The following is a 16,502-nucleotide window of genomic DNA, read 5'->3' as shown; positions in this document are numbered from 1 at the left end:
CAGTAACTTATTCATCTTCACATCACTATACTGCACACGCGTGTATTCTTGTTCTACTCACATGTAAACACGTGTTTACAGTCGTCATGTGATGTTGTGTCGATACAAGTGTTTTAAGGATGAATCTCATGATCACATGAGGAGAACCCCTTCATTTGAACCTTCACTTTGATGGAAGTGACCCCATGATGTTTCTGTCTCGTAGAGAAGGTTTCATTGTGTTTGTTGTACATTATTAATATCAAGAAACATAATTCCTTCTTGTTTTTCCAAATTGCGTGAAACTGTCGGGAAGTTTTTGCTCCTTTCATTCTTGCTTCACATGAAAGTACGTGCAGCTCGTCAACCAATCAGTACGATATCTATTTGATTGACATGCACAGCCGCCGATCAAAGCTCTCTGCAGCATTTTTCTTACATGACGTCACGCGATCTACTCCTCGCATCGATGAAGACGATCAGGGAATCCATCCGTGGATGTGAACACAGATCCGGGCAGGATAAGAGGACATTGAAAGGAGAGCTGCTACCTTCACAGTACATCCTTCAGTTTAGAGGTCGTGTTCAGACGGATCAAAGTACCTCGAGCGTTCAGATAGTTACCACCTTCAAGTTACTCCCAAACCAACACATCTGACAGAACTTTGATCCAAACACAGCGTTTGTGTCCTAGCAGTGACCTCGTACAAACAAGGCTCACCTCTTCTCCACGATCTCCAGCGTGAGGTGCAGAAGTTCCCTCTTGCTCTTCTCTCGCCTCTTGATCATCTCCAAGATGGTGACGGCGCGACTCAGATCCCGCCGCAGCTTCAGCATCTTCTCGTACGAGGCCTCGTCGTTCTTCCGGTTCTACAGACACGACATCATGATTGGAGTCGTTATGTTGCAACGGTTCCATACGGTTTAAAAGACAAGCGTGAAGCCATCGCCACCTTTCGAGTTTGCATCTTCTCCGTCCGTCTGCGAAAGGCCACGTAGGGGTCGCTGGTGCTGGATCCGTCCCTCCTCTCCTGCTTCACGTTGGTGCTCAGAGCTCCACTCTTGCTCACTTTCCTCTTGCGACTCCAGTAGTCGAACACCTCCTTGATGAGCTCGTCGTCCTCCTTCAGCAGCAGCTTTGCTTCTTGCAGACTCACAAACTGCAACATCAGACAAACGGCATGAAAAAAAGAGCCAAACACTGGTTTGTTGAATCACACGAGGACTTCATTCAAGCACCTGTTGTCCGCTGCCTTTCTCCAGGCGGTCGATCATCTCTTCAAACTGCAGCGCCGTGATTTCCATCTTTTTCTTCAGCTTATTCACAAACGTTTCATCTCCAGAATCCAAGTCGTAGTCCGGCTGTTCTGTGTCCAAACTGAAAGCTGAGAGACGAACAAGGGTTTGAGTATCGGAGGCGACGCGTCAGGATTCGTTTTTACTTTGAATGCATCGTTGCTACAAAACAAGCGTCTTCTCGTCAACTTTCTCTCAATCTTTAGGAAATCATTGCAACGTCTTTAAGAAGGTTTGAAGGTCAACTCATGTTGATCCAAGAGTGTTAGTGATGTTGGACCCGTTTGTTCCGTTTCATTTCTAAATATGTCAAGAGCAAAACACTGAGGTCAATTTGAAGCGGAATAAACAACCGTAGAAGGTGAACTCTCGCTCCAACTTCTACTGATAAGATGAGGTAACATGCTACTGATAAGATGAGGTAACATGCTACTGATAAGATGAGGTAACATGCTAGTGATAAGATGAGGTAACATGCTACTGATAAGATGAGGTAACATGCTACTGATAAGATGAGGTAACATGCTACTGATAAGATGAGGTAACATGCTACTGATAAGATGAGGTAACATGCTACTGATAAGATGAGGTAACATGCTACTGATAAGATGAGGTAACATGCTACTGATAAGATGAGGTAACATGCTACTGATAAGATGAGGTAACATGCTACTGATAAGATGGGGTAACAGGCTAGTGATAAGACGGGGTAACAGGCTAGTGATAAGACGGGGTAACATGCTAATGATAAGACGGGGTAACATGCTACTGATAAGACGGGGTAACATTCTACTGATAAGACGGGGTAACATGCTACTGATAAGACGGGGTAACATGCTACTGATAAGGTGGGGTAACAGGCTACTGATAAGATGAGGTAACATGCTACTGATAAGACGGGGTAACATGCTACTGATAAGACGGGGTAACATGCTACTGATAAGGTGGGGTAACAGGCTACTGATAAGATGAGGTAACATGCTACTGATAAGATGGGGTAACATGCTACTGATAAGATGAGGTAACATGCTACTGATAAGACGGGGTAACATGCTAATGATAAGACGGGGTAACATGCTAATGATAAGACGGGGTAACATGCTAATGATAAGACGGGGTAACATGCTACTGATAAGACGGGGTAACATGCTACTGATAAGACGGGGTAACATGCTACTGATAAGACGGGGTAACATGCTACTGATAAGACGGGGTAACATGCTACTGATAAGACGAGGTAACATGCTACTCACGCTGTATGTGAATAAGCTGCTTTGGCATTTTGAACTCCCCGGGGTAGAGCGACTCGTAGTGCGTGATGTTGCACTCCGCCTCTGGGACCGGGATCACCATGTTGTCTCGCTTCTCGCCGTAGACCTGCTGCGCAGAGATGGCCCGCTGGAGATGGTGTTCCTGTAGACGGAAGGAAGGCAGAGTGAGGAACGTTCTGGGATCCTATACATGTACATATGGAACCTTCAGTTCTCAAGACCCTCTGCTGTGGAACCAACTACCGGCTTCAGTCCGAGGCAGACGCCCTCTCCATGATTAAGAGTCTTCTTAAAAGTCATCTTAAAAGTCATCACGTTCAAGAAGAGTCCTCTTAAAAGTCATCTTAAAAGTCATCACGTTCAAGAAGAGTCATCTTAAAAGTCATCACGTTCAAGAAGAGTCCTCTTAAAAATCATCTTAAAAGTCTCCCCGTTCAAGACTCATCATATCTACTTTATTTGTGAGTTTGATAACCAACCATCAGTCAAGAAGGTAACAACAAATGCACAGTGACCAACAAAACACAAGAAACGCACAGTGACCAACAAAACACAACAATCGCACAGTGACCAAGATCTACAGCGTCTCATCTATGCTAAAGTATCCAGAGAGACCTCAACACGGGTCACAGCTCCACTAGAACCATCTATTGTTGGTGGACAGGATGTGGGTCAGTGAGCCGAGCGTAGTAAAACTCTTTATCTCTTGTCACTGTGATGTAATGAGCGGCGTGGACGTGTACAGTGTGTTTACGTCTGACGATAAACCTCAACCAGATACCTTCAGACACAATAAAATTCAATGAGACAAACTAGTGTCAAAAAGCATTACAAAAACAAATCTTCTCCAACACATGAAAACATTGGACACGTTAAGGATCTGATCAAGTCAACCATACATCAGATGATAAGTTACCAGATTAAATACATCTTTCAAGGACATTCGTTTCATTCAAAATGTTCTAAGAACACAAAGTACTACCACGTCAAACACAAGTGGTCAATATTCTTGTATTGTTACAACACACCATCACAGGTGTGATCAGATCTAAACAACACACCATCACAGGTGTGATCAGATCTAAACAACACACCATCACAGGTGTGATCAGATCTAAACAACACACCATCACAGGTGTGATCAGATCTAAACAACACACCATCACAGGTGTGATCAGATCTAAACAACACACCATCACAGGTGTGATCAGATCTAAACAACACACCATCACAGGTGTGATCAGATCTAAACAACACACCATCACAGGTATGATCAGATCTAAACAACACACCATCACAGGTATGATCAGATCTAAACAACACACCATCACAGGTATGATCTAAACAACACACCATCACAGGTGTGATCAGATCTAAACAACACACCATCACAGGTATGATCAGATCTAAACAACACACCATCACAGGTATGATCTAAACAACACACCATCACAGGTGTGATCAGATCTAAACAACACACCATCACAGGTGTGATCAGATCTAAACAACACACCATCACAGGTGTGATCAGATCTAAACAACACACCATCACAGGTGTGATCTAAACAACACACCATCACAGGTATGATCAGATCTAAACAACACACCATCACAGGTGTGATCTAAACAACACACCATCACAGGTATGATCAGATCTAAACAACACACCATCACAGGTATGATCAGATCTAAACAACACACCATCACAGGTATGATCAGATCTAAACAACACACCATCAAAGGTGTGATCAGATCTAAACAACACACCATCACAGGTGTGATCAGATCTAAACAACACGCCATCACAGGTATGATCAGATCTAAACAACACACCATCACAGGTATGATCAGATCTAAACAACACACCATCACAGGTATGATCAGATCTAAACAACACACCATCACAGGTGTGATCAGATCTAAACAACACACCATCACAGGTATGATCAGATCTAAACAACACACCATCACAGGTGTGATCAGATCTAAACAACACACCATCACAGGTGTGATCAGATCTAAACAACACACCATCACAGGTGTGATCAGATCTAAACAACACACCATCACAGGTGTGATCAGATCTAAACAACACACCATCACAGGTGTGATCAGATCTAAACAACACACCATCACAGGTGTGATCAGATCTAAACAACACACCATCACAGGTATGATCAGATCTAAACAACACACCATCACAGGTGTGATCAGATCTAAACAACACACCATCACAGGTATGATCAGATCTAAACAACACACCATCACAGGTGTGATCAGATCTAAACAACACACCATCACAGGTGTGATCAGATCTAAACAACACACCATCACAGGTATGATCAGATCTAAACAACACACCATCACAGGTGTGATCAGATCTAAACAACACACCATCACAGGTGTGATCAGATCTAAACAACACACCATCACAGGTATGATCAGATCTAAACAACACACCATCACAGGTATGATCAGATCTAAACAACACACCATCACAGGTGTGATCAGATCTAAACAACACACCATCACAGGTATGATCAGATCTAAACAACACACCATCACAGGTGTGATCAGATCTAAACAACACACCATCACAGGTATGATCAGATCTAAACAACACACCATCACAGGTGTGATCAGATCTAAACAACACACCATCACAGGTGTGATCAGATCTAAACAACACACCATCACAGGTGTGATCAGATCTAAACAACACACCATCACAGGTATGATCAGATCTAAACAACACACCATCACAGGTGTGATCAGATCTAAACAACACACCATCACAGGTGTGATCAGATCTAAACAACACACCATCACGGGTGTGATCAGATCTAAACAACACACCATCACGGGTGTGATCAGATCTAAACAACACACCATCACAGGTGTGATCTAAACAACACACCATCACAGGTGTGATCTAAACAACACACCATCACAGGTGTGATCAGATCTAAACAACACACCATCACAGGTATGATCGGATCTAAACAACACACCATCACAGGTGTGATCTAAACAACACACCATCACAGGTGTGATCAGATCTAAACAACACACCATCACAGGTGTGATCAGATCTAAACAACACACCATCACAGGTATGATCAGATCTAAACAACACACCATCACAGGTGTGATCTAAACAACACACCATCACAGGTGTGATCAGATCTAAACAACACACCATCACAGGTATGATCAGATCTAAACAACACACCATCACAGGTATGATCAGATCTAAACAACACACCATCACAGGTATGATCTAAACAACACACCATCACAGGTGTGATCAGATCTAAACAACACACCATCACAGGTATGATCGGATCTAAACAACACACCATCACAGGTATGATCAGATCTAAACAACACACCATCACAGGTATGATCAGATCTAAACAACACACCATCACAGGTATGATCAGATCTAAACAACACACCATCACAGGTGTGATCAGATCTAAACAACACACCATCACAGGTATGATCAGATCTAAACAACACACCATCACAGGTGTGATCAGATCTAAACAACACACCATCACAGGTATGATCAGATCTAAACAACACACCATCACAGGTATGATCTAAACAACACACCATCACAGGTGTGATCAGATCTAAACAACACACCATCACAGGTATGATCTAAACAACACACCATCACAGGTATGATCAGATCTAAACAACACACCATCACAGGTATGATCAGATCTAAACAACACACCATCACAGGTATAATCGGATCTAAACAACACACCATCACAGGTGTGATCGGATCTAAACAACACACCATCACAGGTATAATCAGATCTAAACAACACACCATCACAGGTATGATCGGATCTAAACAACACACCATCACAGGTATGATCTAAACAACACACCATCACAGCTATGATCGGATCTAAACAACACACCATCACAGGTATGATCGGATCTAAACAACACCACGTGCTCATCTGTCAACACTGCTGTCATCCCGCACCGACTCACGGTCTCCCCCTGGCGGCCGCTGCCGTTCACTGCAGACACTCGGCCAACAAAATGGCGGGACAGAGACGCGTCACGTGACGTCTTTGTGCAATAAACGCTGTTTTGAACCAGAACCTCCAAAGCTAGCGCGGGCTTGAACCCCAATATCGCTCGACGACAGCGTCACGGCGCCGCGGGTGCGACTGCGGGTCCGCCTGGTTCGGTACCCGAGGCGGTCCGCCGAGCCTCGCGCAGACAACATGGCGGCCATGAGAGCTGCGCACATCCAGCTGAGCAGCGAACACACGGACCCTACGCACCGATTCCTCCTCCTTCTCCATCCCGGTGGGCATCTGCGGCACCGCCCGGTTGATGGACGCGTACTCGTGCAGGTCCGGCAGGTCCTCGCAGCGGAACACGGGCAGGGCTCGGCTCGCGTCCAGAGCTCGCGCCCGGAACGACAGCTTGCTCATGTTGGCGGGAAGACACGCACGAGCCTGCGCGGGTCAGAGTGAGCGCAGACCCGGGTCTCCGTCGGTGCTGGTGGTCCTCCGCCGCTCCCGGCTCACCACGCCATGGCCAACATGGCGGACATTACTCGCTCGTGCACGCCCCGCCACCAACAGCCATTCCCGCGCAGGCGCGCCTCAGACGGAGCGCGGGAGCGAGAGGGCGGGAGAAGATCAGTGACCAGAGCGATGACGAGTCTGCGCACTGACGTCAACTCACCTTCACGCGTGAACTTCAGCACATCTGCTGAACATCAGTCGAGAATAATCGATAAAGTACCGAACTTAAGACACTTCGCTCTGACACACACTTCACACACACACACACCACCCTGTTGACCACAGGTTGTCATGAGAACCATCTATAAATCCACTCATCAGTCATTATGGATAAAGCTTTATAACCTGTATTACAATCACGTCCATCACCGGGTCAAGGTCGCCTCCCTGTGGCAGAAGACCTGCTCTCCATGACGTCATCAATTCTCCTCATACACAAGTTATATTCGCTCATAAGCTCTTCATTAAACAGCGTTTCTTGTGATCGTGGAAAATAAAACATGTTTAAGTTGTAACAGATAGAACTCAGTCAACGAGTTTGAGAAACACATTGATTTATCAACAAACTTCTACCTAAGCTAAGCTAACATCGACGTCTTCAAGAGACACTCTTATGACAACATTGTGACTCAGAAGATTCCCTTTGACTTTGGAAAATCAAACTCGTGCCATTTTTTTTATTCTGGCGACAGAAGAAGGTCAAAACAATCTTAAACATGTGGAACAAATCACATACTTCTCTTAGTATACTAGAAGTTAGTATCATCAGGATAGTGTACGTACTAACTAGTAACTAATCCTCCACAGATAGTATGTCTCAAACATACTTCTCTTAGTATACTAGAAGTTAGTATCATCAGGATAGTGTACGTACTAACTAGTAACTAATCCTCCACAGATAGTATGTCTCAAATCACATACTTCTCTTAGTATACTAGAAGTTAGTATCATCAGGATAGTGTACGTACTAACTAGTAACTAATCCTCCACAGATAGTATGTCTCAAACATACTTCTCTTAGTATACTAGAAGTTAGTATCATCAGGATAGTGTATGTACTAACTAGTAACTAATCCTCCACAGATAGTATGTCTCAAATCACATACTTCTCTTAGTATACTAGAAGTTAGTATCATCAGGATAGTGTACGTACTAACTAGTAACTAATCCTCCACAGATAGTATGTCTCAAACATACTTCTCTTAGTATACTAGAAGTTAGTATCATCAGGATAGTGTATGTACTAACTAGTAACTAATCCTCCACAGATAGTATGTCTCAAACATACTTCTCTTAGTATACTAGAAGTTAGTATCATCAGGATAGTGTACGTACTAACTAGTAACTAATCCTCCACAGATAGTATGTCTCAAACATACTTCTCTTAGTATACTAGAAGTTAGTATCATCAGGATAGTGTATGTACTAACTAGTAACTAATCCTCCACAGATAGTATGTCTCAAACATACTTCTCTTAGTATACTAGAAGTTAGTATCATCAGGATAGTGTACGTACTAACTAGTAACTAATCCTCTACAGATAGTATGTCTCAAATCACATACTTCTCTTAGTACGTTCACTATCCTGATGCATACTAACTTCTAGTATACTAACTAGTAACTAATCCTCTACAGATAGTATGTCTCAAATCACATACTTCTCTTAGTATACTAGAAGTTAGTATCATCAGGATAGTGTACGTACTAACTAGTAACTAATCCTCCACAGATAGTATGTCTCAAACATACTTCTCTTAGTATTCTAGAAGTTAGTATCATCAGGATAGTGTACGTACTAACTAGTAACTAATCCTCCACAGATAGTATGTCTCAAACATACTTCTCTTAGTATACTAGAAGTTAGTATCATCAGGATAGTGTATGTACTAACTAGTAACTAATCCTCCACAGATAGTATGTCTCAAACATACTTCTCTTAGTATACTAGAAGTTAGTATCATCAGGATAGTGTATGTACTAACTAGTAACTAATCCTCCACAGATAGTATGTCTCAAACATACTTCTCTTAGTATACTAGAAGTTAGTATCATCAGGATAGTGTATGTACTAACTAGTAACTAATCCTCCACAGATAGTATGTCTCAAACATACTTCTCTTAGTATACTAGAAGTTAGTATCATCAGGATAGTGTACGTACTAACTAGTAACTAATCCTCCACAGATAGTATGTCTCAAACATACTTCTCTTAGTATACTAGAAGTTAGTATCATCAGGATAGTGTATGTACTAACTAGTAACTAATCCTCCACAGATAGTATGTCTCAAACATACTTCTCTTAGTATACTAGAAGTTAGTATCATCAGGATAGTGTACGTACTAACTAGTAACTAATCCTCTACAGATAGTATGTCTCAAATCACATACTTCTCTTAGTACGTTCACTATCCTGATGCATACTAACTTCTAGTATACTAACTAGTAACTAATCCTCTACAGATAGTATGTCTCAAATCACATACTTCTCTTAGTATACTAGAAGTTAGTATCATCAGGATAGTGTACGTACTAACTAGTAACTAATCCTCCACAGATAGTATGTCTCAAACATACTTCTCTTAGTATACTAGAAGTTAGTATCATCAGGATAGTGTACGTACTAACTAGTAACTAATCCTCCACAGATAGTATGTCTCAAACATACTTCTCTTAGTATACTAGAAGTTAGTATGCATCAGGATAGTGTACGTACTAACTAGTAACTAATCCTCCACAGATAGTATGTCTCAAACATACTTCTCTTAGTATACTAGAAGTTAGTATCATCAGGATAGTGTACGTACTAACTAGTAACTAATCCTCCACAGTTTGTCTCAAATCAAACTCTGCTGCTACACACTAACAGGAAATGACGCGACAGCTTCTTCTTCTACTTCTATTTAACGATGGTTTCAACCAGCTGTAGGAACACTAGCGACACCTGCTGGCAGCACGTTTTGCAAGTTTGGAAAAAGAAATAAAGAAAAAACATGAGAATCGAAATATTCTCGAGATATTTAAGCTGGTATCAGCAGCAGAGACATGTTTATCCTCGTACTGCTGCGGAAAATACACCTGTAAGTATATGAATATATATATATATATATATATATAGGTGTGTTGTACATATATATGACGTAACTTCCGTTTACAACTTCACTAAGATGGAGTCGTTTAGTGTAGATAGTATCCATCAATCCATACTCAGTTTTTTAGTGTTTTAGTGACAATTTAGTGTGTATGGAGCACTATATTTACATACTAAGAATTGAGACGCACTAGATGGTGGAGTCGATGCTAGATGGTGGAGTCGACGCTAGATGGTGGAGTCGACGCTAGATGGTGGAGTCGATGCTAGATGGTGGAGTCGACGCTAGATGGTGGAGTCGACGCTAGATGGTGGAGTCGACGCTAGATGGTGGAGTCGACGCTAGATGGTGGAGTCGACGCTAGATGGTGGAGTCGACGCTAGATGGTGGAGTCGACGCTAGATGGTGGAGTCGTGATTAAGTATTTACTGTAAGTCCAGGAACCGGTAGAAATGACTTTAAAACAAATCAGTCTGAGCAGGAGTCGCAGCAGCAGGAAGTGGAAACATGAATGTTTTATGGAATTTAGAAGCTTTAAGTTTTACTAACATTTGAACGCACGCAAAAGACCACTTTTTTCAGAGCAGTCGCACGCACGCACACACACACACACGCACACACACACGCACACACGAGTTACAAAGTGACAAACTCCTCATGACAGTCGAGGCTACACAAGTTCTTTACATACTCTTTTTACCAGGACCTGAAGCCAAACATCTGGGCCATCTTGAAGAACCAGAACCAGCCTCCCAGCTGCTAGTTCTGGTCACCAAACACAACTGATCCAAGTTCAACTAATGTGTGGAGTGTGTTGAAAACTCTTCATTGAAGTTAACGTGACCAGGTTTGTGCAGATGAGATAACAACGAACCAGATGTTCGTAACCTTTTGTTGTGGCAGGACCTGCTTCTTCTCATGCAGCCATTCAAGGGAGATTAAACCATAGTTAAATATTAAACGTTAAATATTGAGCCAACTTGACAATCCACCAACATTTTAAAATATCACGTCAATTTCACAGGTTTGGGGACAAAAATGTTTAGACATGAATTCTTGGTAAACTCTAATCATTTGGATTTTGAAATCTTTCCTGCACAGAAGACACTGGACACGTGGCTCGGAGCGACATAAGAATTGGCTCCAAACACACTTCATGCATCAAAGAAAACGTATATTTCTGAAGTTTGTACTGAATCTGTTCTTTCATCTCTTTCAATAAATGTTACCTGATACTTTGAGAAGTAAACTAACAAGTTTTCTTTTTCATATGCTGATATTTCTAAGAAAAAAATTGGACTTACGACGTATGAAATGCCGACTAATGATTTCATGAATTCCTTTCATGATTTGTCAACTAACGTGTCGCTGGATATTGTTTTGATACATTTATTTCATGTTTATCTGATCATCTCTGAACCTCCAGCCAGAGGTGGATAAACACCTGAACAGTTGGAACCAAAACACATTCATAGGATCAGAAAACTTTTATTTCCAGCGTCGTAAACATTGGATCTTTTTGATGGCGGATTAGAAACTGAAGAACCAGTGAATGATCTCAACACAGAGCAGGTTTAGAACATGTGTCATGACTCACGTAAGATGGTGAACATCATCCAAACACCTGCTCCATGTTCACCTGTGCTGGAGGTCTGAGGGTGAGAAGTATGAAGAGAGTATTATTATTATTATTATAAGACAACATTAGAAGAAGAACATGCAGAAGTTACAAGAGAGTCACTCTTGGTGAAGACATTGTTCAGAGGCAGAAACACATTAAGACACTCATGAGTAAATGAGTTTTAAACAGAAAGTCACTTTGAAACACGTGACGACGAAGACAACGATATTGTTAAAGTTAAAGTTAACATTCTTTCAACATGTTAGCAAACAGCAGCGATGCTAACAGACAGATGCTAACGCTAGCCCTGCTCGTCAACAAGTCAACAAACGTGACTCGTCAAACTAGTTGATCCAAACATGGTGATGTGGGTCAAACTAAGGTCACAGAAGACAACTAACCTGGTCGAGGCTCCGACAGACTTTAGTTCTCCTGGTTATCATGCTAGTAGCTAGTAGCTTCTATGCTAACGCTAGTTAGCTGCTGGTCAGCTCGGAACAAAACGATTGTTATTCGGAATAATTCCTCCTGGAACAAAGTAGAGTTCAGTTGAAAGAGAAGCTGCGAGGTTTGATGTTCTTGTGGAGACAATAATCCTCGGAGTCTCAGAGTCACAGCTTCGACTCCAGAGAAGAAAAACAAACTGAGCAGCAGCGGCTTGAAGCGAACATTCTGATTGGACCGTGAACCACTTGACCACGCCCACCGTCACCCGAGGCGCCTCAGTTTGTCACGTGACGTGGTTTAACGTTTCCGGTGATCAGTGACGTAGAAGTAGATTTATTAATGTATTTCAATACATCACAGGTGTGTTAGTACTTCTCAGATCACAGGTGTGTTAGTACTTCTGAGATCACGGGTGTGTTAGTACTTCTTGGATCACAGGTGTGTTAGTACTTCTCAGATCACAGGTGTGTTAGTACTTCTTGGATCACAGGTGTGTTAGTACTTCTCAGCTCACAGGTGTGTTAGTACTTCTCAGATCACAGGTGTGTTAGTACTTCTCAGATCACAGGTGTGTGTTAGTACTTCTCAGATCACAGGTGTGTGTTAGTACTTCTTAGATCACAGGTGTGTTAGTACTTCTCAGATCACAGGTGTGTTAGTACTTTTCAGATCACAGGTGTGTTAGTACTTCTCAGATCACAGGTGTGTTAGTACTTCTCAGATCACAGGTGTGTGTTAGTACTTTTCAGATCACAGGTGTGTTAGTACTTCTCAGATCACAGGTGTGTTAGTACTTCTCAGATCACAGGTGTGTTAGTACTTCTTAGATCACAGGTGTGTTAGTACTTTTCAGATCACAGGTGTGTTAGTACTTCTTAGATCACAGGTGTGTTAGTACTTCTCAGATTACAGGTGTGTGTTAGTACTTCTTAGATCACAGGTGTGTTAGTACTTCTCAGATCACAGGTGTGTGTTAGTACTTATTAGATGACAGGTGTGTTAGTACTTTTCAGATCACAGGTGTGTTAGTACTTCTTAGATCACAGGTGTGTTAGAACTTCTCAGATTACAGGTGTGTGTTAGTACTTCTTAGATCACAGGTGTGTTAGTACTTCTCAGATCACAGGTGTGTGTTAGTACTTCTTAGATCACAGGTGTGTTAGTACTTCTCAGATCACAGGTGTGTGTTAGTACTTCTCAGATCACAGGTGTGTTAGTACTTCTCAGATCACAGGTGTGTGTTAGTACTTCTCAGATCACAGGTGTGTGTTAGTACTTCTCAGATTACAGGTGTGTTAGTACTTCTCAGCTCACAGGTGTGTTAGTACTTCTCAGATCACAGGTGTGTGTTAGTACTTCTTAGATCACAGGTGTGTTAGTACTTCTCAGATCACAGGTGTGTTAGTACTTCTCAGATCACAGGTGTGTTAGTACTTCTCAGATCACAGGTGTGTGTTAGTACTTCTTAGATCACAGGTGTGTTAGTACTTTTCAGATCACAGGTGTGTTAGTACTTCTTAGATCACAGGTGTGTTAATACTTCCCAGATTACAGGTGTGTGTTAGTACTTCTTAGATCACAGGTGTGTTAGTACTTCTCAGATCACAGGTGTGTGTTAGTACTTCTTAGATCACAGGTGTGTTAGTACTTCTCAGATCACAGGTGTGTGTTAGTACTTCTCAGATCACAGGTGTGTTAGTACTTCTCAGATCACAGGTGTGTGTTAGTACTTCTCAGATCACAGGTGTGTGTTAGTACTTCTCAGATCACAGGTGTGTTAGTACTTCTCAGCTCACAGGTGTGTTAGTACTTCTCAGATCACAGGTGTGTGTTAGTACTTCTTAGATCACAGGTGTGTTAGTACTTCTCAGATCACAGGTGTGTTAGTACTTCTCAGATCACAGGTGTGTTAGTACTTCTCAGATCACAGGTTAGTGTTAGTACTTCTCAGATCACAGGTGTGTGTTAGTACTTCTCAGATCACAGGTGTGTGTTAGTACTTCTTAGATCACAGGTGTGTTAGTACTTCTCAGATCACAGGTGTGTTAGTACTTTTCAGATCACAGGTGTGTTAGTACTTCTCAGATCACAGGTGTGTTAGTACTTCTCAGATCACAGGTGTGTGTTAGTACTTTTCAGATCACAGGTGTGTTAGTACTTCTCAGATCACAGGTGTGTTAGTACTTCTCAGATCACAGGTGTGTTAGTACTTCTTAGATCACAGGTGTGTTAGTACTTTTCAGATCACAGGTGTGTTAGTACTTCTTAGATCACAGGTGTGTTAGTACTTCTCAGATTACAGGTGTGTGTTAGTACTTCTTAGATCACAGGTGTGTTAGTACTTCTCAGATCACAGGTGTGTGTTAGTACTTCTTAGATCACAGGTGTGTTAGTACTTTTCAGATCACAGGTGTGTTAGTACTTCTTAGATCACAGGTGTGTTAGTACTTCTCAGATTACAGGTGTGTGTTAGTACTTCTTAGATCACAGGTGTGTTAGTACTTCTCAGATCACAGGTGTGTGTTAGTACTTCTCAGATCACAGGTGTGTTAGTACTTCTCAGCTCACAGGTGTGTTAGTACTTCTCAGATCACAGGTGTGTGTTAGTACTTCTTAGATCACAGGTGTGTTAGTACTTCTCAGATCACAGGTGTGTTAGTACTTCTCAGATCACAGGTGTGTTAGTACTTCTCAGATCACAGGTGTGTGTTAGTACTTCTCAGATCACAGGTGTGTGTTAGTACTTCTCAGATCACAGGTGTGTGTTAGTACTTCTTAGATCACAGGTGTGTTAGTACTTCTCAGATCACAGGTGTGTTAGTACTTTTCAGATCACAGGTGTGTTAGTACTTCTCAGATCACAGGTGTGTTAGTACTTCTCAGATCACAGGTGTGTGTTAGTACTTTTCAGATCACAGGTGTGTTAGTACTTCTCAGATCACAGGTGTGTGTTAGTACTTCTCAGATCACAGGTGTGTGTTTGTACTTCTCAGATCACAGGTGTGTGTTAGTACTTCTCAGATCACAGGCGTGTGTTAGTACTTCTCAGATCACAGGTGTGTGTTAGTACTTCTTAGATCACAGGTGTGTTAGTACTTCTCAGATCACAGGTGTGTGTTAGTACTTCTCAGATCACAGGTGTGTGTTAGTACTTCTCAGATCACAGGTGTGTGTTAGTACTTCTCAGATCACAGGTGTGTGTTAGTACTTCTCAGATCACAGGCGTGTGTTAGTACTTCTCAGATCACAGGTGTGTGTTAGTACTTCTTAGATCACAGGTGTGTTAGTACTTCTCAGATCACAGGTGTGTGTTTGTACTTCTCAGATCACAGGTGTGTGTTAGTACTTCTCAGATCACAGGCGTGTGTTAGTACTTCTCAGATCACAGGTGTGTGTTAGTACTTCTTAGATCACAGGTGTGTTAGTACTTCTCAGATCACAGGTGTGTGTTTGTACTTCTCAGATCACAGGTGTGTGTTAGTACTTCTCAGATCACAGGTGTGTGTTAGTACTTCTCAGATCACAGGTGTGTGTTAGTACTTCTCAGATCATTCTCTAAATATAACTTTATGGACTTTAGTATTTTTGTTAGAAATGTTCAAGTGAATAAAAGGTGAAGTTAGAAAATAGTAAATAATAGAAAGTATTTCAACATTAGATTCAAAGTAAATATTCCTAAATAATATCATGTTTGACAATAATTAGTTGATTTAAATAAAGGATTTTTATAATTTTCACGTCAGCGTCTGTAGAAATGTAATTTATCACCAATCCTCCAGGGGGCAGTAAAGACCCGCGTCTGGGTTTCAAACTCTGTTCGTCAGGTGAGTATTTCCGTCAGTTTCATGAACCATGTGTCACATGATCTGCTGCAGACCAGGAGTGTTCAGAGGCTCCTCAGCCAGAGTTGAACAATTCATAATAATCATTGAACACAAAGAACATGTGTTTAATGTCTCAACACAATCCTGCTGGATAATGACGACAAACATAATGACGACAACAACGTTCATCTTGAATCAAGTGTTTTTAATATGTTGAGTCGATGAACACATGATGAGACTGAACACATGATGTGACTGAACACATGATGTAACTGAACACATGATGAGACTGAACACATGATGTAACTGAACACACGATGAGACTGAACACATGATGAGACTGAACACATGATGAGACTGAACACATGATGTAACTGAACACATGATGTAACTGAACACATGATGTAACTG

The 16,502-nt window shown here is 41.8% G+C and overlaps 1 protein-coding gene across 4 annotated transcripts in view; it reads right to left on the bottom strand.

The window, feature by feature from the left end:
- LOC148080516 (enhancer of polycomb homolog 1-like) overlaps positions 1–12,444 on the bottom strand; it is a 37,298-nt gene extending 24,854 nt beyond the window's left edge. For 3 of the 4 annotated variants that reach the window (XR_015710853.1, XR_015710854.1, XM_087788379.1), the window contains exons 1-5: positions 6,860–7,165; positions 2,529–2,688; positions 1,219–1,364; positions 933–1,139; positions 701–849 (exon numbers count right to left, since the gene is read on the bottom strand). Coding sequence is in view for 2 of the 4 variants with exons in the window: in XM_087788379.1 (XP_087644505.1) it covers positions 701–849; positions 933–1,139; positions 1,219–1,364; positions 2,529–2,688; positions 6,860–7,012 (815 nt within the window). In the remaining 2 variants the exon portion in view is untranslated. Of the gene's footprint in view, positions 1–700; positions 850–932; positions 1,140–1,218; positions 1,365–2,528; positions 2,689–6,859; positions 7,166–11,796; positions 11,852–12,221 lie in introns of those variants that run through there. The other variant, XM_087788380.1, reaches the window with a different exon arrangement.
- Positions 12,445–16,502: the final 4,058 nt, after the last annotated feature.

This window comes from Callionymus lyra, chromosome 4 (genome assembly GCF_982586985.1).
Source record: "Callionymus lyra chromosome 4, fCalLyr1.hap1.1, whole genome shotgun sequence".
NCBI lineage: Eukaryota > Metazoa > Chordata > Actinopteri > Syngnathiformes > Callionymidae > Callionymus > Callionymus lyra.
Note: the sequence above shows the minus strand (reverse complement) of the source record. Positions and strands in the feature narration are given on the sequence as shown.